The sequence below is a fragment of the Trichosurus vulpecula genome, chromosome 5 (genome assembly GCF_011100635.1).
Source record: "Trichosurus vulpecula isolate mTriVul1 chromosome 5, mTriVul1.pri, whole genome shotgun sequence".
NCBI classification, from domain to species: Eukaryota; Metazoa; Chordata; class Mammalia; order Diprotodontia; family Phalangeridae; genus Trichosurus; species Trichosurus vulpecula.
In genome coordinates, this window is record NC_050577.1 from 291,132,897 (window position 1) to 291,155,770 (window position 22,874).

Below are 22,874 nucleotides of genomic sequence, written 5' to 3' on the forward strand. Positions count from 1 at the left end.
CTCAACACTGCAATTAATCGATCCCATTTATTAAATTATTAAAATTATTAAAACACTGGATGCAGGCTCCTGTGTTAAGCGTCAGGGACGCAAGGCTGGAAAGCCAGCCAGTTCTTTCCATTGCAGAGTTTACAATCTAATGGAGGTAAGATCATTGGAGTGTCATCGACTTAGAGCTAGAAGGGCCTTACTTTAAAGGCCACTTGGTTCAGACTCAACAGAACACTAAAGGCCAGAGAGTGAAAGTTGCTTACCCTGTTTGCCTCAGTTTCCTCATCTGGAAAACGAGCTACAGAAGGAAATATATCTAGAAAAGGAAATGTACTCCAGTATCTTTGCCAAGAAAATCCAAATGAGGTCATGAGAAGTTGGACATGACTGAAAAAAACAACGATTTCTTTAGTACAGGAAACTCCTGATGAGGAAACTCCATTCATCCAAGTAGGTAGGCCTCTACTTTGCAATTTATTCCCTTAATGCCCTAGGGGGTCAGCTAGGTGGTGCAGTGAGTAGAGCACCCATCCCGGAGTCAGGAGGACCTGAATTCAAATCCGGTCTCACACACTTGACACACTTACTAGCTGTGGGACCTTAGGCAAGTCACTTAACCCCAATTGCCCTGCCTTTCCCCCTCAAAAGAATTAAAAAAAAAACAAAACAAGAAGTTGCCTTAAGCCCTGAGGGGGCAAGTGACCTACCCAAAGGCACATAACCAGTAGAAGTCAGGAAGGGATCCTTCTATGCCTGACTCTAGGGCCCAGGTCTCTCTCTACTGATCTAGGCCATTTTCTCATTTTCTCCAAAATTCTAGGACACACCTGCACCTTGCCCTCTTGTCCCAGGTGGGTCAGTGTGTGCCGTAGGCCTAGAAACTAACACAATCAGCTTCTGTTCCTCAGAGACCCTACAAGCTAATCTCATTACATTTCAAGGCATAACCACTACCCTGTTCATGCTGATAAGTACTTCCAGGAGCTGAGAGCAATTTATTTTTCTCTTTATCTACAAAGCCTAGCAAATAAATAGCAAATGGCTTTTACTTGCCCAGGAGGGCTTCCTCCAGCTTCCTGTGACCCTCGTTGGCCCTTCAGTCTATCTTGGCCTCAAGCTGGAATGCTGGCATAGACCCCATAGCCTCCGGACTCCCTCACGCCTTAGAGCTTCACATATCTGGGCCTCCCTGTTGACACACAAGGGGCCAAAATGTCCTGAGAACCAGGCAGGAAACATTAATTTGGGTGATAAAGCCATGGTGTGTGCGCCCATGGATGCAGGGGGCAATTTCTGTCCCTGTACATGACCTAGGGATTTCTCTTCCTTGGCGGGTGGGGGATCAGTCCAAGTAAGCCAGTGTTCCCATGTGTGGGCTGTCAGCTCTCAGCACCAAGGGGAGTTTCCAAGGGGAGCTGCCTGTCTTAGCTAATGACCTTCTGGTTGGAGATGTTGCCAAGATTCCCTTTCCCATGGTACCAGGCCTCCCTCCTTCCCTCCTGTGGGCCTTCTATCAACCAATAAATATGTGAGTGTCTGCCAAGGATTAGATACTGCACTGGGCTCTGGGGTGGGGGTATGAGGACATATATAAACCTGGGAAGACAACGACATGAGATAGTTTGTATAAACAGGACCAAGGAGCCAAGGTCTATGGTTCTGTGAAGGGAGAGGTCACTGAAGCCTGAGGTGGTCAGAGACAACTCCTTGGAGCTTTATCTGGACCTGGAAGGAGTCTGAGAGAGGGTTAATAGATTGAGGGCCGAAAGGGACGTTGGGGGGCCATTTAGGCAAACCCCTTCATTTAACACATGGGGAAACTGAGGTAAGTGCCTTGGGCTCACAGGATCACAGATAAGAGCTGAAATCTAGGTCAAGACCTCATTTTACAGATGGAGAAATGGAGGCACATGGCTCTGGACCATAAATTGAGACCTTAGATGTTATAACAAGGTTACAAAATATAACTCCCTCAGCTTATATAATGAGGAAAGAGGTCTGCAAAGATGAAGTGATTTAGGGTCATAGCATAATAGGTTTCCTAGACCAGCTCCCTCATTCTAAAGAAATCTAATTCTCTCTCCCTCCCACGCCACCCTCATTGAACAATTTTTAAAAACACAAGCACCTTCAGCACAACTACACATGGTCCAGCAAACAACTCCCACTTTGGCCAGGGCCAAAAATTCATGTCTCCTTCTGGATTTTAAGTGGCTCTGGCCAGAGCCAGCCCCCTGACTTTACAGATGAGGAAACTGATGTCCATAGACATGACAATCATAGGACACGGATTCGGGGCTGAAAAGAAGCTTACAAGCCATCTTGTCCAAGTGCCCCTTTAACAGAGGGGTAGACTGAGGTCCAGATGGGGAAGGGGGTCTGCCTGAGGCCACCCAGGTGCTCCCAGTCCCCATCAGGTCCTCTCTCCATTGTACTACCCTGCCCCATGCGGGATATACTTGGAAATTAAGGTCAGAGAAAAACAAAATATCCCAATACTTTATTTATTTTTTAAAGAGAGGGTTGGACCAGAGGATCTCTAAGTCCCAAGCTGGCCCTAATTCCTATGCTCACATAAGTGGCACAGGCAGGATTTGAAACCAGATCATCAGACTCTCCCCCAATCCAAGGTTTTCTCCACCATATCTCACTGATACTTTAGGGACGGTGAATTTTTTTAAAGTGTGGCTGAAAAAGAAGGCTTGTATGGAGATACAAAATATTAACAACATTGACTTTTAGGGCTAGAAGGCTCATTTGATATCGCCCAGCGCAACCCTTCATTTTAAACAGTAAGTAATTGAGAACCTCAGGTTTCCTTTTTTTAATCTTTTAAAAAAATTTTAATTATTTTAAACTTAAATACAAAACAAGAGAAAAAAAGAACATTTCCATGTACACAGCAGAACATATTCAATATAAAACTATGGATTTCCATTTCAGACTGTTTACTTTTCTTTAGAACTAAATGTTTCCTCTGCTCACTTCCTAAGTTACAGGTCAGAACACATCACCTTCCTATTCAGTAAAATGCTGTGGCTCCCTATCACCTCCAGGATCAAACATAAACTCCTTCCTTGGCTTGGCATTCAAAGCCCAACATGGCCCGCCCCCTCCTGCCTTTCTGGGCTTCTTACACCTTAATTCCTTTTCCATACTCTATAAGCCAGTGACACTGGGCTCCTGGTTCTTCCTCCCAGGAGACCTTCCATCTCCTGGCTCTGGGCATTTTAATGGCTACTCTCCAAGCCCGGAATGCTCTCCACCCTCATTCCCACCTTCTGGTTTCCCATTGCTCTTTCTACAGGAAGCCTTTCCCATCATCCCCTTGAATTCCAGTGTGTCCCCCTATGCTCAGTGCCTTCAGTGAAAGCCCTCTTTATCTTGTTTGGACATAGTCATTAACAGGCTGTGCTAACATACATTAAGACTATGAGCTCCTTGACAGCACAGCATGTCTTTTATTTTTCTTTATATTCCTACAGCTCAGCACCATGCCCAGCAAGTAGGTACTTCTCCCTTTTCCAGGGTCTCAGAAGCAATCTAGGGATGCAATACACATCTTGGGACAGCAGATGGCGCTCTTCATCTGTGTTCAATGAACCCCCATAGGTGCTATCTAAACTCTTCCAGTCTCCAAGCACAAAAGGATGCTTTGAGATCATTGCTATTAACTCACCCTTTTCTCTGGTGATTGGCATTAAGAGGCGAATGATTATACCCACCTTGTTTAATCTTCTTCCTAACGAACCCGAGTTTGGTTTTTTTAAGCATCATCATCATCATCCCCATAACTGAGATTTGAAAGAATGTCACATTTGAGAGTCACAGGACCTGAGTACGAATCCTAACTTTTGGCAGGAAAGTCATTTCAATTCTCAGGGGCTGTTTCCTCCGCTACCAAATGAAGTTAGCATTCACGACTTCTAAGCTTTGATACCCTTCTGGGTGGCTAGGTGGTACAAGGGCTAGAGCGCCATGCCTAAAGTCAGGGAGATTCTTCTTTGTGAGTTCAAATCCAGCCCCAGACACTTATTAGCTGTGTGACCCTGGCCATCCGGTTTGCCTCAGTTTCCTCATCTGTAAAATGAGCTGGAGAAGGAAATGGCAAATTGAGGTACTTACTAGCTATGTGACCCTGGGTAAGTCACTTTACCTTGTTTGCCTCAGTTGCCTCATCTGTAAAATGAGCTGGAGAAGGAAAAGGCAAACCACTCCAGTATCTTTGCCAAGAAAGCCCCAGATGGGTTGATCATGACTGAACAAGGGGAGGGCCCTTGAAAGCCAACCCTCTTTTTTTTTTTCCCCTAGGGAAGAAACTGGCCCAGATCATACAGGTGGAAAGCTGAAGAGGAGATTTGAGCCCTGGTCTTCCTGGTTCCAAGTCCAACAGTCTAGCTACTAGGCCAGGCTGCCTCTATCATCAGTACGTTGGTCTCATGCATTGTCCGCTCAGTTGTTACACAAAATAGCCCACGGAATCAGGTCTAGTATTCCAATATCTGCAGATCTAAGTAAGACTGGGAGGCACAGGAAAAATGGGGCAGTTTCCTCAAAGGAGATGAGCCCCTTAATGGTAACATGGTAACAGCTGTTTGGTAGGAGGAGGGATGGAGGATGGAGGCCGGAGAGGTTACAATCCTGCCCAGAGCATTATCAAAAATAAATGCCGAGGGTCCAATTTCAGCAGAGTGTGGCGCTATATACAATGAAACATACACGGGCCTGTGCCCCCCAGCCAAAGCTTATGCTCTTCGAGGGTCTCGAGGCAGGACCCTCAGGCTCTCTCCGGAGAGGTCTCCCCAAGCTTCCGTCTCTGCCCATCCACTCTTCTCTCCTTGACTTCAGCCATGCCCCATCTCTGGCTTCAGATCCGGCCTCTGGCTCCTTGCAATGACCTAGACCTGCCTCCAACTGCCCACAGGTCAGCTCCCACCCCCCCCCCCCCACCGCAGCTGCACGGACACCCCAAAGCCGATGCGGGAATGGCCCCGCACTTGGCTCTGAGGCACGGTTGGACTAGAAGGTGCTCAGATCCCTTCCTGTTCTTAAAGCTAGGACCCCTGTAACCTCCCTGGGACTCAGTTTCCCTCTCTGTAAAATGACTGGGTGATACTAGATGGCCCCTGGGGTCCCTTCCTGTTCTAAGGCTATAGTCCCCTCCGACCTCAGTTTCTCTCTCTGTAAAATGAAGGTATTGGACTGGATGACCTCTGAGGTCCCTTCCTGTTCCAAGGCTAAGAGCCTTATGACCGTCCTGAGACTCAGTTTACCCCTCTGTAAAATGACTGGGTGGGACTAGATGAGCCCTGATGTCCCAGCGTGTTCTAAGGCTTCTGATCCCCAGGACCTCTCTGGGACTCCGCCTCCCCACCTTTGGCCCCTCCCAGCTCCGCCTCCCCACGCCTGCGCAAGCTCCACGTGGTGCCCCGCTCCAGCGCCTTCCGCTTCAGCCCTTCCTTGGGCGGCGCCTGATGATGACGTACGAAGCGGGGGGGAGGGGGAAGCGGAAGGCCTCTGTTTCTATTGGCGGAGCCCCGAGAGCCCCGCCCCCCCCCCAGCCGGCAAGCCTGTGACATCATCAGATCCGCGCGGAGAAGCTCAGGCTCTGGCCTCCTTACCCCTTGCGTGTTGCACCTCGATACCGAACCGGCCCCATGAGGCGTAGTCGGCAGGTGACATGCGCGGCGTGGGTCCGCAGGGGCGTCGCCAAGGAGACACCGGACAAGGTGAACAGAGGCGGCTAGTCCCTTTGGGGATCGCCGGGGAGCGGCGGGGGTGGGGAGGGGGGAACCTCCGTGAAGTTCCATCGCCTCCCTCCGAACCTTTGCCCGGGCCGTTCCAGACCCTCGGAATGCACTCCTCAGCGGCTTCTTTTAGAAACCCCAGCTCCCTTAGAAGCCCAGCCCAAGCGTCGCCTCCTGCACTAAGTCCTCCTTGATTCTCCCCGACTCGTTGCTGGCACCGCCCCTTCCAGAGTTACTTGGTATTTAAAAGAAATGCATAGTATCCCCAAAGTCAGCGCCTGGTCTACCACACTAAGACTTGGGGACGCCAGAGGCGGGTGCCCTGTCCACGGTACTGCCTCGGCGGGCAGGAGGCTAAGAAGGGATCAGTGGCACTGCCCGAGGACCCCCGGACACACAAGGAAGCTGAAGAACCCCTATCCGTAGAGAGAAGAGAGCCCGGGGCCCCTCAAACCGAGGGGCCGGCTTGGGCCAACCGAGTCACAAAGCCCTGGGACGAGGGAGTCTCCCGGAGGGCCGGGGCGGGCCACAGCGGCTGGCACAAGAAGGCCAGGAGGGGTGGACGCCGAGTAAAAGCCGGGGGTCAGGCAGTGTGGTCCAGCCCCTAATCCACCGAGGACAGTGAAAGGAAGGGGAGGCGGGGGGGGGGGGGGGGGGTGGAACCTGCCCGGTGTCACCCAAGTCCTGAGCACGGCCGGAGCCCGGGCCGTCTGGCTCCCAGTCTGGGCTCGCGGCGCTTTCTGGAAGAGGAAGCTCCGAGATTCGTGTTCTCCCAGCTCTCTCTAAGGGTCGGCTCGTGTTTGTCTCCTGCGTGAGCCCTTCCTGCTCTGCCCCGGATGTTTGCCGTTGGTGCCTGGTCGTTTCCAACGTGACCCCACTGGGGTTTTCTTGGCAGAGACACGGGATCGGTCTGCCACTTCCTTCTCCAGCCCATGTGACAGATGAGGAAACTGAGGCAAACAGGGTGAAGTGACTTGCCCAGGGTCACCCAGCTCATAAGTGTCTGAGGCTCAATTTGAACTCGGATCTTCCCGACTGCAGGCCCAGCGCTCTATCCACTACACTACCCTGCTGAAAAATGGTGGAGGGGAGAGACGGCACAAAGAAATAAAGCTAGTAACAACCGCCAGGTTCACAAAATGGTTTCCCCCTAAATGCAGCTCTTTGAAGGAGCGAGGGCCAGTATTCTCATTTTACACATGAGGAAACTGAGGCACCATGAAGAAGAGTGACCTGCCCAAGGTCAAGGTGGGATTAGAACCCAGATCCTCCAGGTGTCTTGTCACTGAGCTGCCTTAGGGGATTATGTGATTCAGCCTCCTCCTTTAAGAGAGAAGAACGAGACCCAGGACGCTCAGGCAGTGAGAGGCCGGGGCAGGATTCAAACCCAGGCCATGGGCTCCAAAGGCGGCCTTTTAGGGGAGGGGAAAGGAGGATGGGATGTGGGAGGTCACAGTTACAAAGCTCCCATCCGTAGTTATTGTGGTGTTCTTTGGAAGGCCTGCAACTGTGATTTACTGGATGCGTTGTTAATGTGCCTGTCTCCGGCCTGTAGTAACCCGGGCAATTTTAAATTTCTTTGTAGGTGGAGCTAAGTGAGGACGAGGTCAAGCGTCTCATTGAGGAAGCCAAGGAGAAAATAAGGTGAGTCTTTAAAGGTTGTGAACATCGGGGCTGGGCATCCATCGGCCTTCCAGGCCGCTGCCTTAGGTGCCAGCCCTGTGCCCACACTGCCCCCCAGTCACTGTCTGGCCCCATGCCCATGTCACCCCCTGCCTTAGGTGCCCGTCCTATGCCCACACTACCCCCTTCAGGCCACTGCCTTAGCTCTTGGCCCCATGCCTGTGCCGCTGCCTCCTGGACCTCCAGCCTGGTCTGCCCTGTCCCTCGATGGCTGCTCCTCCCTGGGGCCTTTCTTTGTCCCCATTAGTAACAGCCTCCCCTTGGGGACCTCGCGTCCCTCTGTTCTGTGATCTTGTGTGCTAAAGTTGTCCGTGTTTACGTCTTATCACCCACTGTCCTGTGAGCCCCATGGAGACCAGGCATTGTCCCCAGCACCGCACTCTGCATATACTAAGTGTTTATTGAATTAAAAAAAAGGCTGGGAGGCATCTACTACCTGTGTCTCCATTCTTTACACAGAGAAATTCACAGCAGTGATGAGGGAGAAGCTGCAGAGGGTGACGAGGAGCAGGCTCACGCTCAGGCCCAGGCAGCCGAGCCCCCATCGGAGGGCATCCCAGAGGGAGAGGGGAGCACGGAGGATGATGAGCTGGCTGAATACGAGCTGGACAAGTACGATGACGAGGACTCAGGTGAGGGATTTCTTCTGTCTCTGGTCACGAATACGTCCCAAACATGTTCCGCCACACTCCCAAGGCTCCAGAGCCTTGCTCTGTGGTTCTCAAGCCCTGCATTGGCCAGGTGAGCTTGATACACATGCTTCCCAAACCAGAGGTACAAATATGCATCGGCCCGTATGTCTAGAACCTGAAAGAGGCGTACGTTACCATCATTACCTAGAATTTACCGAGTACAGTGCTAGGTCATAGAACTTACCATCTGCTGTACTAGTCATCGGCTCCTGTAGCAAGAGGTAGAAGGGGCCTCGAAGGCCAGCCTGCCCATTATACAGATGACGAATATGAGCCCCATGTAATAAGCTTTGGGGGCAGGATTTGAACCCAAGCTCTCCAGCTCCAAATTCACCATTTGGGGAACACACATACTATCCATGCCCTGCTCTCAAGAGATGTTTTACGGAAACAACACTTCGGTGCATGAGATGGTGAGAATGATTCAGCCCATCGGGCCTTGAGTGAGCCCATGCTGTGGACAAGATGGTGGATGCTGAGGCGCTGGGTGTGATGAGTACTGGACGAGAAGCAATCTTGGTTATTGGCGGGGAGACCTCGGGGGCCTGGGCTGGGGCGGAGCCTTTGGCAGGAATGACCCAACATGGGCCTTAGAATCCTGACCTGTGGCTGAACGAGCCCTGCCAGGGCTTGCTGAATGGCTCCCCAGGTGACCTGTCAGGCCGCCCTCCTCCCAGCTTCCCCCTCTCTGCCAATGCCACCCCCCAGTGTCCCCTGTCCTTCAGACTTGTAGACTTTGTCCTCTTTGGGCCTTCCCGCTTGTCCCACATGCTGATCTCACCACCACACCTTTGTCTTTGTTCTTTGTCCTCTTTTCCGGCCTGAGTCACCCCACCCCAGCCCCTGGCCCTGTCCCAGTGCCAGTCGGCACAGAATGTTTAACCAGCTCCATTTTTCTGACCTGGGCTGGTTGGCCCTTCCTCAGGCAGCCTGGCAGACCAGCCCCCATGGGGATGCCTGCCTTAGTGCAGACTCTGGGCAGCCTCAGCCCGCCTGTGGCTCCCTGCTGGCACAGTCACAGGCCTTGGCCGCCCTCAGGGCACTGCCACATGGGGCCTCCGCGCCTTCCTTGGAATGTCTTCCTGGCTCCTCCCGAGAGCTTCAGTTCAAGGATGACACCTCCCAGCCCCCCTCAGAAGCCCTCCATGGCTCATCATGGTCTCCAAAGGCCACAGTCTCAGTTGACATTTCTGGCCCCCATCCCCTGGGAGAGCCAGTTAGTGACATTGTCCATTTACAGTTGGGTTATTGCTGCTGCTGCCTTCTCTCCTAATGTGGATGAACCGCACAGAGATGTTTGCTGAAGCAGCAAACGAATGGCTGGCTGGATACATGGAGAGAAAGAAAGGGGGAGGAAGAGAGACAGAGAGAGAGAGGAGAGAGAGAGGGAGAGGGAGAGAAAGAGAGAGGGAGAGAGTAAGAGAGAAGGAGAGCATGAGTACATGTGCACAGGGAAGGCCTGGCCTGAATGGGGGTTGGCCGGTGGGGGCACAGAGGGCTTTGCACTTTTGGGACCAGATGTTCTAGAAAGATGATCTTGGGCCTGTTCTTGCACGTTCTCATCCTAGGCACCAGGACTCTCCAGGAGTCTCTCTTGGGGCTCACGGTCTACGGGAGCAACGATGAAGATCCTTATGTTACCCTCAAAAATACGGTAAGCCCTAAAGCTAGTCTCGGCTGTCTGCACCCTCAGGTGTTCGCTTCTCGCCTCCATTATGCGTTTCTTCTGCCGCTCTCCACCCTCAGGAGCAGTATGAACATGAAGACTTTGTGATTAAGCCCAGTGACAACCTCATTGTCTGCGGCAGGGCCGAAGATGACCGGTGTGATCTGGAGATCCATGGTGAGTGTGCCTCGCCTGCTGCCTGAGGGAAGGCGGCCAGGGCATCATGAGCACCATTGCCACCACCCCCCAAGGTCTATCATGGCAGCCGACCACACAGGCCATTGTCCTGGCCCTGGAGCCTCTGCATCCCCTGGTCACGGCTCCCCAGAACTCAGCCTCTCTGGTCGTGCACCTCATCTGGTCCTTTGCAGGGTTCAGTCGGCGTTATCCCCCTGGAGGCCTGGGAGCCGCAGCTGCTTTGCCAGGAAGACACAGCTCTTCCTTCCCTGTGGGAGCTTAAGGTCATGGATGCTAGAGCTAAAAATGACCTCTGAGATCATCAGGCCCCTCATTTCATAGCTGGGGAAAGAGACCCAGAGAAACCAAATGGTCTAAGGTCACAGCAGCTAGGAAGGGCAGGATTGGAACCCAACGTCTCTTTCCCCTAAACTAGGCTGTCTTTGACTTATCAAAAACAGAATCATTGTTTTATGTTATAAGTCATCGCCCATGTTGGATGAGAGGTCTGTCTTTCTCATCTTCTTTATGCTTGTAGGGTCAGTCACTGGGCCTGCTCACTAAATATTTGTTAAATTAAATAGAACTGCCCCTGCAGCTGTCTGGAAGCAGAGCTCTCCAGAGCCCTCCTAGGAAGCGTGCCAAATGAAGGCCATCATGGACACTCAGGTGGGGTCGACACAGGCCCGCAGCAGCTGATTGGCACCACGTCACTTAACAAACCCAGCACCTATTTTCTCATCTGAAAAGACGGGAGTGGCCTTAATCAGATACATGCACCACAAACGTGCTGACTTGGGAAGAAAAAGACTGCAAACTTCAAGGTGCCGTATTAACATGGGCTGTAATTAGGATCCCAGCTCTACAACCAGAAGGGACCTTCGAGGCCATCTAGATCAACCCTCTCCATTTTACAGATCAGGAAACTGAGGCAAACAGGGTGAAGTGACTTGCCCAGGGTCACGCAGTGATTAAATGTCCGAGGCAGGATTTGAACCAGGTCCTCCTGACTCTGGGCCCCACACCCTATCCTTACCTTGTTGCTGTGAGGAATGTTGTATAAATCATGGCACACACGCACATGCCAAGGTTTACAAATTGCTTTCCTTCAAACAAGAGAAAACTGAGAATCAGAAGTTGTTGTTGTGTTTGTCCTTTGTTCTCGAAGAGAACCATGACAGGGAGATGGTGACGTGACTTGCACTTGACTTGGGTTTGCTTGAGGGAGGGCTGTGCAAGGTCACCAGCCTCACTTTTTCCTCCAGAGCCATCTGTATCCGGTTGCCTGATATTCATCAGGATGACTGGAGATGGCCCAGGATGCATTGGGAGACCCTGGCTCAGGTCTTTTCAGGTACTCACTGTGAGTGAGGTAACACCCATTCAGTGAATAGGCCTCTTTAAGAAGTTAGTCTAGGGATGGCCCCTTTAATCAAAAACTCAAAAAAAAAAATCGAACTGGGAGGGGAAGACCCTCAGGGTTGCTACTCAAAAGAAATATGGTTACTATTGACATTCATTCTGTGCTAGAAGGGCAGAGACCTACTGTCCAATCTATGAGCTCCAGAGTGAGGTGACAGAAGAGAAAACTGAGAATCAGAAGTTAGTGACTTGCCCAGAGTCACCCAGCTGGAAAGTTTCAGAGGAAGGACTTGAACCCAGATCCTCTGCACTCTTAGGTGACTCCAGCTGCTCCCCTCCCTCCCCTGCCATTGGTACCACATGGTACAACCTAGTTCACGTCCGTTGTGTCTGGCATTCGGTGCAGCTGAGCAAGGTGTGGATTCTGGTGACTTTTAATGTCTCTGTCTTGTTGCCCTAAAGTTTGTTTCCCCGATTCTCCCAGTTTATAACCAGGAAGAAGACTCATTTTACGTGCATCACGACATTATCCTGTCTGCTTATCCTCTCAGTGTGGAATGGCTGAACTTTGATCCCAGCCCTGATGAAGCCCCTGGTAAATATGGCGTGTGTAACCTGTCTGAAAGGGTGGCCCTTTCTGGGGTCGGGAAGGATGCTCTCCAAGGAGGACACTGTGTGCGCGTCTTCACAAAGTTCGTTGCTGTCCATACCTTATGGACGTGGGCACTCGCATATCAGCTGGGTTTGAGGGAGGGTGGCGATGCATTGGCTGGATTGCTAGCAGAAAGGTGGTAGCCTTGAGCAGGGCTTGGGACAGCCTCAGTGGAAAGCCCCAACCAGTGCCGTTGGGTGTGTCTAGACCCACAGGAAAACCAGACTGCCAGCCCAGGCAGCAGCACCTGCAGGAACTCTTTTTATAAGAAATCACTAGCAGAAGCTCATGGGCTCAGGCAAAATTGTAACAGAAATGGGGTCTGGGTACAGATCCTGCTGCAGACCTAGGGGTATCCATGATGTAGGAAAAAGGCTGCTGGGCTCACAAGGCTGTTGTCAGCTTCACCCGTGCATGGACAGTGAATGCTTCACGTCTGTTTGTTTCAGAGCCTAGCAGCCGTCTCGGTAACTGACATGTTCGTTAGGTGCTGATGCTGGGAAAGTGTTGGATGTCAGTCACCTTTCTGTGCCTCTAAAGCCAGCCCATGAATTTTAGCTGCAACACACTCTGCCCTCTTTCAGGAAACTATGTGGCCGTGGGCACAATGTCCCCTGTGATCGAAGTGTGGGACCTTGATATCGTGGACTCTTTGGAGCCAGTGTTCTCACTTGGGAGCAAAGACAGGAAAAAGAAGAAAAAGAAGAAAGGGAAAAAGGTAAAGAGAAACATTAAAAGCTCTGAGAGAATGGGAGGTAGGCTTGCCACAGCTGGTGTTGTTATCAAGGGCAAGCTTGACTTCTGATGAACTTGAGGAGCAGCCCCCTTCCTCTGAATGCCTCCCCTTCTGGGCAGTGGCCTCCTCCACTGGCCAGTGGACTCCTCTTTTGGGCAGCAGCCTCCTTCCCTGGGCAGCAGCCTCCCCCACTGGCCAGCGTCCTCCTTCATCTCTGACAGCTGCTCAGGTGGGCACAGGCCCCCTTCAGTGTTCTTAGTTCCTGCTCAGCTTTTAGAGTGAATGCTTGGGGGTCACCCCCTCCTCAGCTGGTGCGGCTTCTAGTCCCTGTACTGGACAGCAGGTATTGGTAGGATGTTAGGTGTGTCCAGCAGTCACGTGCACACGCTGCCCGGGTCAAAGACTAGAATGAAATCCTGCCTCTTTGTTGTGAGAGACACGGCCTCCCCTGGAGGTAGAGCCAGTAGGGGCCTGGAACATCATTTATTGCCACTGCTTCCATTTTACTCAATGGGAAAGTGAGGCCAGAGAGGTTCCGTGACGTGTCAGTGATCACACAGGGAGATGACAACTGCACTGTCTGTGTAGCCCTTTCACATTTATAAAGTATGTCACACACCTCATCTCATCTGACTTTCCAGCAGCCCCACGATGGAAGGATCACAAGTTTCATCGCCATTTTACAGATGAGGTACTATGACTTGCCTAGGGTCACACAACTCATACATGTCAGAGATGGGCTTCCATGTCAGGGCCTCTGACCCCAAATCCAGGTCTGGCCCTTTGGATGAGGGAGGCCCAAACCTTGTCGTCTCTGGCCTTTAAGGCATACTTTCTCCTTCATTATCACGAGGAATAAAATAATTGAGGGTCACTGCCTATTCCAGAGCCAAACAGCTGAAGAGACCCCAGAAGGACACACTGACGCCGTTCTCGATCTTTCGTGGAATAAACTAATCAGGTAAAAACATTTTTAAATAACTGGTCTTGACAAGTCCTTTTCCCTGTTAATAACTTCTCACAGCCTGGGTCCACCTCTGTCTCTCTCTGCGTGTAACAGGGTCTTAACCTGCATGTCATAGACCCCCTTCGGCAGCCAGTCTGTGGAAGCCTTTTCAGAATAATAACAGCCCATTCTAACTAAAGGAGATGCAAAATTTCAGTTACATCTCAACATCAAACTCACAAGCTTCTGGGGTTTCTTGGTCCCTACTGAGAATAGCTGAAGCACATACACTCTCTCTACTGATGGGGGCTCAGCCGTGTTACACCTGCTGCCCCTGACTTAGGGACGTTGTACATGTAAACACTCCCCTGGCACTGACTGGCTGGCTGCTGTGGATGCTGGCTCCCTTGCCCGCCCTGTCTCTTCTCCTCTCTGCTGTTGGCTCCTCTTATGAAGAGATGCCTTTCTTAATGCATTTTTGTGCCCTGGAGCCCTGGGGCAGTCCAGTGAAGCCTATGCACTCCTCTCACCCAGACAGGAAGTGCAGGGTTAATTCAGCCCCTGTTCCCTCTGCTGGTCAGCTCCACTTCTACCCCAAGCCATTTGCCTCTCCTTAGGCAGCCTGGTGACCCTCATTGGTGCCAGACTTAGTGCTCACACCCACTTGGCTTCAGCCTGGCTGTAGCCCAAAACTCCTGAGCTCAAGAGATCCTCCAGGCTCCACCTCCCAAGGAACCAGGAATCCCAGGCTTTCACCACTACACCCAGCCAGAATCAAATTTTCAAAGGCAGAACATAAAATCCATAGGGTGACAAACAGGTTACGTCAGAGGACAGTTAGCACACTGTTAACACACAACAAGTTCACAGACCTGAATTAACAACAACTACCCTGGATAGTCTGAAGCTGATTGTCCTCTGAGCTGCATGTAGGTGATTTCACCTCAGGCCTTTGGGTACAAAGAGGCACTGTTAGCTTTAGGTTCACTGCTGTCACTCCCTGTCCCAAGTGGAAATTTTAAACGTACAGCAGCTGGGGGAGGTGGGGGGGGACCTGGGGGTGTAGGAAAGAACCTTTTTATGTGTTCCTTGTGGAACTAGAAGTCAAAAGCCCTAGAAAACCTCAGGCTGTGTTCTCTATCCACTCAGTGTTAGTCAAGTGAGCACCTGCTCTCCAAGGCAAGGGGTGGGATCTCTGGGGGACACACTGTGCGCCTATGGGTACTTGGAGAATAGTGGGGGATGGGAGCCCAGCAGATGAGGGGGAGAGGACCAGGGAGGGAGAGAGCCTAATGAGAAATACCAGGTGGTCACAATGCAAAGGGAAGAATTCTGGCATGCAGGAAAATAAATTGGGGGAGACTGGGCCATGGCCCTGGGTGTGTACAGGGAAGGGAACCCAGCCCCCCTTTGAAGCTGCCTGTCACCATGGTCACATTACCTCAAATGCAGAGACAAATTAACTACAAGGCCCCACTGGCACCCCTGCTTTGGTTTAAAGTCTAGCCCGGGCAGAGGCTCTTGGCCTGGAGTTCCAGGGGTTCCCTGAATGAATTTCAGGAGATTTGTGGGTTTAGATGGATGGGAAAAAAATTACAGCTTTACTTTCACTAACCTCTAACTGAAATTTAGCATTTCCTTTAGTTACTTAAGAATATTCTAAAAAGGCTTCCGCAGACTGGCTGCCGAAGGGGTCCGTGACACAGAGGTTGAGACCCCGTGTTGTCCAGGCACGGAGATGGTCACAGGTCACGTTCTGCCCACGTAAGCTGCCGTCCCCGAGTCATCAAGACCCATCAAGAGCCCCAACAGGAGGGCCAGTGGGCGGAAGGTGCCGGCATCTGCCCAAGTCAGGCCCGGAGGCTGTCGCTGCTTCCTTATCATTCTTGCCCTGGGGTCCTGCAGGTCTTCAAGTGCTCGCTCCCTAAGGAGCCATGCCTTCTCCTTACATCCCCAGGCACTCGGCATCTCTGTTTCCAGAGTGTTGGTATCATGAGGCACCTGACAATGCTGGGTCTAGAATCAGGAAAACCTGAGTTCAAATCCAGTCTCAAACACTCGCTGTGTGACCCTGGGCCAGTCACTTCACCCGTCTTTGCCTCAGTTTCCTCAACTGGAAAATGGAGATAAGAGCACCAACCTCCCAAGGCTCTTGTGGAGACCAAACGGGGTGGTATTTGAAGAGCGCTGAGCGTAGCACCCGGCATGTAGGAGGGGCTGTAGGAGTCCTTATTCCCTTCTCTGCCAACCCCCTTGAATGTTTTTCTACGTAGGGGTCTTTTCTGGAATGTAGGCCCAGGAATCGGATCTCAGGATCACAAGACGCGAACAATTCAGTAACTTCCCACGTAATTTTCAGGCAGTTCGACCACATCACGGGTACTGTTGGCTCAGGTTCCCTCAACAGGGAGCTTTCCCATCTATCTCTTCCCAGGTCTGCTGTATTGATGGATGGGAGGTGATACCTCAGGATTGTTTCGTTTTTCTCTGAGAACTAGTGGTTTTGAACATTATTTTTCATTGGGTTGTTGGTGGTTTGTATTTCTTCTTTCAAAGCCTGCTTGTTCTTGTCCACTGACCACTTGCCAGTGGGGGAATGGCTTCACATGGATGCTTTTCCCTAAATCGGTGCATCTCCTTGTTCCTGACCCCTCTAGCTCTGCTATTACTTTAACTTTCATCTTTACTTCATTCTGTTCAACTCCACTCCCTGTAGCTCCAAGGTTTTCCTCTGCCACTAGAGTTAATTTCCTTTTCTTTACGAGAAGGGACTGGAAAAGGAGATACGGTCCTCGGCATGAGCTCTGTGTCTGACTGCTTCGGTTTAGGGTCATTGCCAGGGCCCCATGATAACTGACTGGCATTAATAGTTGCTGAATGAATGAAGGACTTGTTTGTGGGTTCTAGAGCAAGGGCATTGATTTCTGAGAAAATTCTCACCATCACAAAATGCCTGCTCTTTGTGCTGCTGTCAGCTTCCTTTGAAGGCCTTTCTTGGGGGGGGGGGGTCTTAGTATTTAAGTAAGATGGAAAATAGTCTGTAGTGATCGGGTGGGAGAATATGCCTTGCCACCCAATATTGAAACAGTCATCGTCCTAACATGAGCGCCTGTGGGATCCAGGGCAGTGTCCATGGTAGGTGCCAAATACTCATGACCAAAACATCAGCTCAGAATGTCAGATCTCTGCAGTTTAGTCAACAGGAAGAGCAAACGTAATCAAACTAATGGAGTGTGAGCCTAGGACTCCCTAGCAATTGCCAGGTTCACGTAGGTCCTTGAAGTCTATCGTGGTGGCTGTGCTAAGTGGCCAGCGTGGTTCTCGCCAGAATGGCTCCTTCACCCAGAGAATGGATGCCCCTGTGTCCGCTGCACAGCCCACATGGTGGTATTGATTTCCAGTAACTGATTTTCTAGATGAAACACCGCTCTCAGAGATGACTTGATTCCATCTTGTCGTTCTTTTAATGCTTTAGCCTCAAGATTTAGGTCTCAGTTTCCAGGGGGAGTATATTAAAGATACCTCTTTATTCAATGCGTAGAAAGAAGTCATCTTTCTTTTCTGTGCGTTAGTCCAAGGTAATGCCTCGAATATTTTTGTGAAGGTGACTTGCTAGGTTTTTCTTTTCTCCTTTTCCAGAAACGTGCTGGCCAGTGCATCCGCCGACAGCACAGTAATCCTATGGGACATGGCTTTGGGGAAGCCCGCAGCTAACCTGACCTTACACACAGACAAGGTATTTGATTTGGCATTTTCTCTCTGGATTCCCAGGAAAAAAACCACACTATTCCCAGTAAGACAGATTGCCTCCGCCTCACATGTCCCAAGATCCCAAGCCAGATGTCCTTCAGCTCCTGAAGAGTGGGGCTAGAAACATGCCCTGAGAGGCCTTGAGGGTCTTTGTTCTGTGTCCTGCAAGAGGCTGCCCTAGCTGCCAGCTCATCCTTGGGAGGCTGGAGTCTGCCCTGTGATCAGGTGGTCCAGACGTGTGTTTAACAAAGGGTTCTCACCCATCCAGGGCAGGGAGTTTGAGAAATAGGGCCATGTATGTCTACGCATGCCCACCAAAGGATCAGACCCTTGTCTCCCCTTTTTTAAAGGTTTAATTTTGATTGATATCTTTTGTTTCACATCATCTTCATTTCCCAGTCTATTTCAAGGTCCCTCTTGTAACGACAAATATTAGAGAAAGAGGGGGAAAGTCAGTTGAGCACAATTAACACATCAGCCAAGTTTGATGGTACACCCATAACCCCCCATCTCTGTGAAGAAGGGAGGAGGGAGATGTGCTTTTTCACCCCTTCTTCAGGGCCTGAGTTGGTCATTATAATGCCAGGGGGCTCTATTTGGAATTAATTGTCTGCTTCCTCAAGCTGCATCCAGCAGTTACAGAATGGTTTGTGCCTCCTTCAGGTCCAAACGCTGCAGTTTCATCCGTTTGAACCACAGACCCTGATTTCTGGATCATACGACAAGTAAGCATCTTCTCTTGGGAGGTTTTCTGGGTGGGACGTGGTGTTCCAGGGAGTCCTTACTAGAGTCTCTAACACAAGAGTGTGTGATGATTAGGGCAGAGTGTGCCACGGACAGTGGGTGTACGTTGTACAAGTTGGCACTCCTGGTGCCCACCTTTGCTTTCAAATGGTGGTGATGAAAACATCAGCCCCAAGGGGCAGAAGCTCTGCTGCTTATTCAGTGGAAATGGCAAAGGTGATCCAAACAATTGAGGCTGACCCTGCCGGGACAGAGGGTGGCCTCGCGAGTGTCAGCCGCTCCACGGCGAGCAGGGCCTGCCCCTGCTGCCTCCGCACCAGATTTCCAGGTAGGCTTAGTTGTGGGGAGTATGTCTCCTTCCCTCTCAATTTCTCGGCAACAGAAAATTAATTGTTTCCTGAAAATGGTGGTAGTGACCTTTTGGTTTTTAAGAACTCACTACAACCCTTCCTTATTCAGTAAAATTGTGAGAGATTAGGGGTTATGGGCCATTGACCTGGACCTAGAAAGGAGTTAAGCACCATCTAGTGCGGCTTCCTCCTTTTACACGTGGGGAAACCAAGGCCCAAGAGGTTGAGGGATTGGCCCAGGGTTACGAGCAGCAGAGGTGAGATTTGAACCTGGGCCCTGTGACTCCAGAGTGGCCAGCATTAGTTTGCTGACCACCCTGGGAGGTGGGTGCTGCTGTTATCCCCATTTCACACAGGAGGAAACTGAGGTGGAGGTGAAGTGATTGGCCCAGCCAACTGTAGGAGTCTGCCATTCCCCAAAGGAGCAGCAGGAAAGCTTATGTTGACACAGCCCTTTGCAGTTATTAAACACTGGCCCACTATCTCTTCTCATTCTCCCAACAGTCATTATCATCCCCATTTTACAAGTAATTTGCTCAGTGTCATATTGCTGTTAATATTAGTAACAGAAGGGCTTGTACCAAGGATGCCGTGTCCAACATTGTATCCCCGGGTGTAGTGCCCGCATGGCCCTGCTGCTCAGGGAAGTGGCTGGCATGGGCCTAACCTCTTCCCTGCTCCGGGCTCTGTGAGGCTGTGGTGGCAGCTAGAGGGTCGCCCTCGGGCCGCCTCTGCCTCTAAGCTGGAGAGGCACATCAGCCTGTGCTCAGGAGGCTGCTTGGTCCACTCCCCTTAGGGGACAGCCTCAGGAGGAAATGAAGAAAGGTTGGTGCCCCGCTCCCCCATGCGGTGTTGGCAGCCAGGCTGGGCTCCTCACGCCCCTGTCCTTGGCCCTCCAGGTCCGTGGCCTTGTACGACTGCCGGAGCCCCCAGGAGAATCACCGCCTCTGGAAGTTTAGCGGGCAGGTGGAAAGGGTGACCTGGAATCACTTCTCTCCATGTAATTTTTTGGTAAGAACCTGTACAGAACCTTGACCTTTTCCCAGAGAGGCTGTTCTTGAGGCTGCCTATGAAAGGAGCCCCGGGTCCTCCCAGCCCCAAACGTGCCTGGGCGGCTGCCCCAATGGGCATCTTACCAGCAGAGGCTTTGCAGAGGAAGCAGGTTGAGGAAGCAGGTTTCACTCTGCATGGATGAGAGGAGCCTGAGCTGGGATCACAGTAGTTTCGTTCTGGTCCCAGGAGATAAGAGATGGGTGCATGTGACTGTAACAGCCACTAAGGGAAAGTTTGGTCAGAGGGTGTTGGGGAGCAGCCTGGGCCAGGCAGGGCTGGGCAGCCTCTGGGCATGTCCAACCTAAGCCAGGAGGGGACAGCCTCCAGGCCTGCAGCATTCCGGGCTGAGGCAGCTTTCCATCCACCCTCTAGGTGCTGCTTATGCATGCCTGGAGGGCAGGCTTGGCTTTTGCCTCTCTCATTTACCTAGCTCCAAGTGGTAATGATGCTATGTCTAGATTTATGGAACACCTTAACATTTGCAGAGCTTTTTTACAAACCTCATTTGATCCTCTCAAACACCCTGCGAGGCAGGTGATCCCTTATCCCAGATGAGGAAACTGGGCAACCAAGTTTAAGTGACCCGCCCAGGGTCCCACAGCTGGTAAGTGTCTGAGGTCACACTTGAACTCAGATCTTCCTGACTCCAGGCCTTGAGCTCTATCCAGGGTGCCATCAGCCTCCTGATGTGGCCCAAGTGTTTTAATGGGAGAAGATGCCGGCAGAGAAGGCTCCAGTCAGCCTTGGAGAAGCCTCTTTTGCTTGTTGGCTGTGGGTCCCTCGGGCACAAGAGAGAGAGTCCTTGTGTCCCAGAGTCACTTGTATTTTCTTATACTATCTGGTAGACCAAAGAGTAAAATCTCTGTCCAAGTGGACGCATCCTTATGGTTAGAGTTGGTTAAAGCAGGTACTTGATAAGTGATTGACTGAGGACAGTGCCTGGAGAAAGGGGCCCACTGAAACCCCTGGCCCCTGCCCTCTCGGGCTCTTTCTGCTGATTGGTGGGTGTCTTCTTGTCCCCCCCAGGCTAGCACAGAGGACGGCTTCGTGTACAATTTGGATGCACGTTCAAATAAGCCCATCTTTACACTCAAGGCACACGATGAGGAGGTTTCCGGTGAGTACAGATGGTTCCTCCCCTCATTCCCCAGTATTTGTTGGTGAATTAAATACAGGTATTAAGGAGATGAAAGTCTCTTCCTTCAGTGCCCACGGTGCCTTCTTTTCCAGGACTCGAGCTAAGCAGTCAGGTTAAGGGCTGCCTTGTGACCTCCTCATCGGACAAATTCGTAAAGATTTGGGACATCTTAGGAGACAGACCGAGCCTGGTGCACTCCAGAGACATGAAAATGGTGAGCGGCTCCCCATCCCTCTTTTGCTTCGCTTCTGCCCTGGAGCCTTCATCCTGAAGGGGCGGGGCTGCTTCAGTCTGGCCACTTGCAGCAGTAGCCGAGGAGCCTTCATTTCACTGAAAACAGTTGTTCCAAGAGCCCCTTGGGTGTGTTTGTCCCTGTTTCAGAGAATAAGGAAACAGACCCAAGCAGGGAGTTGGGTCCTCCGGGATGGGCACGGGGTGGGGGATGCTCTGACCCTGAGGGGGTCAGCAGGCGCGGGCATCGGTGAGTCTGCCGAGGGCCACGGCACCCTCCTTGGTGACTGGGGTGTTGGAGGCACAGGTGCAGAGGGTGGCAGGACATGGACCCAGCACCAACACCCCATGGCTCTCCTCCCTCAGGGCGTGCTCTTCTGTGCCTCCTGCTGCCCAGATTTGCCTTTTGTTTATGCGTTTGGGGGTCAGAGAGAAGGGCTCCGGGTCTGGGACATCAGCACCATTTCTTCAGGTAAGGCTTCCCTTCTGACTAGGTCCATCCTCCAAGGGCCTTCCCTCAGTCTAAGCATAGACAGCCATGGCTAGAGGGCGAGAGGGGACTCAGTCACTGACTGCCACTGACCGGTCTCACCCGTCTCTATCATCCTCCAGTAGTTTTATTCTTTTGACAGGGCCTCTGATTTCATCACTGTCAGGAACTTCCAGTGAGGAAGCTCCTTCTGCCAATGCCAACGGGCAGCCACTTGGCACTTAACGGCCTCAGACTTATCTGGAGGCATAGAGACATTCAGTGAGTGCCAGGCAAGACCGGAACCCTGGCTTCAGGCTTTCCTGACTCCAAGGCCCTCCCTCTGGCCACCTCATGTGGGACTCTTGCACATTACAGAATTTCATGAAAAGCCCTCAATGCACAGTAAAAAAAAAGAACTAAAAGTAATCAGATCCTCCCAGCTACAGAGCCCAGGGGGGCACAGTGTGTTATGTAGGTAGCTAGAAGAACATGGAGGCACATGCCCAGCTCTCTCCCCAGGCTAATCTCAAGCCTGGTGGGTCCAGGCCCTTTTTCTAAGAAGAGCTGGCCAGCCTTGGGAAAGCTGTGTTGACCCCTCCAGACGCCCCCCCTTTCTGCTCAGATCAGGCCTCATCTCTGAGGTCATCCTGTGTTGGTTACTAGTGTTGGTCCTTCCACAAGTATCTGTCAAGGCCCAGTGCCAGGCACAGGAGTGGGGGGGAAGGAGACTGGACAAAAAGAAAGACACTGTGAGGGTTTGGGGCCGGTTTTCCCAGCCCTCTGAGCAGCTTCCCAGCCTCTGGGGGTGGCTTGGTCTTAGCTCTGGTTGTTTCCCTGGTTGGAAAAGAAGCGATTTGGGTTTAGGGCTCGCTTCCATCATGAGCCTTGCCTGGTCACTCGTGCTGCAGGAGGTTGCAACCTTCAGTTCCTTGTTTCCTTTTCAGTGAATGAAGCTTTTGGGCATCGAGAGCGGCTGATCGTCACCAGCCAGTCACACTCCCAGGCCAGTGGCTCCCTCCCCCTCACAGGGAGGGACAGTGGGGACACGGACATGGCCATGGAATCTTAATAAATCTTTACCTCGTGATCTCTTACTGGGTTTCCATTCACTGGCTGCCATGGCTGACCACACAGGCTGGCCACGCGGGCTGACAGGGAGAGGGAAGGTTTGCCCACGAGCTGAAATCCTTCTTTTCTGGAGGGACCGTGAGCGGGTGTGGGTGTGAGTGGGGGTGAGGGGAGCAAGTGTAGAGGGGAGGTTAGTGTAGTGGGTGAGAGTATGTAGGTAAGTGCAAGTGGGGAGTATGTGTAGGTGTATGGGTGTGTGTAGGTCAGTGTGAGGGAGGTGTGGGAGAGTGAGCCTGGGGGCATAAGTGTGGGTAGGGAGGTGTGAGAGGAGGTTAGTGGGTAAGAGTGTTTTGGGGGTGTGGGGAGTGTGTGTGTGAGTGGGGGTTCGGAATGGGGGGGATAAGTGGAGGCTGTGG

At 51.7% G+C, this 22,874-nt stretch overlaps 1 protein-coding gene across 1 annotated transcript; it reads left to right on the forward strand.

Annotated features, from left to right (window-relative positions):
• Nucleotides 1-5,580: 5,580 nt before the first annotated feature.
• Nucleotides 5,581-22,477, forward strand: PWP1 (PWP1 homolog, endonuclein). Its single transcript, XM_036758614.1, has 15 exons — nt 5,581-5,720; nt 7,324-7,382; nt 7,881-8,053; nt 9,682-9,767; nt 9,860-9,956; nt 11,803-11,913; nt 12,555-12,688; nt 13,594-13,667; nt 17,292-17,388; nt 18,066-18,127; nt 19,396-19,507; nt 20,576-20,666; nt 20,780-20,901; nt 21,285-21,390; nt 22,335-22,477. Exons 1-15 carry the CDS (start codon nt 5,649-5,651, stop codon nt 22,457-22,459), a joined length of 1,521 nt encoding a protein of 506 aa, XP_036614509.1. The 5' UTR covers nt 5,581-5,648; the 3' UTR covers nt 22,460-22,477.
• Nucleotides 22,478-22,874: the final 397 nt, after the last annotated feature.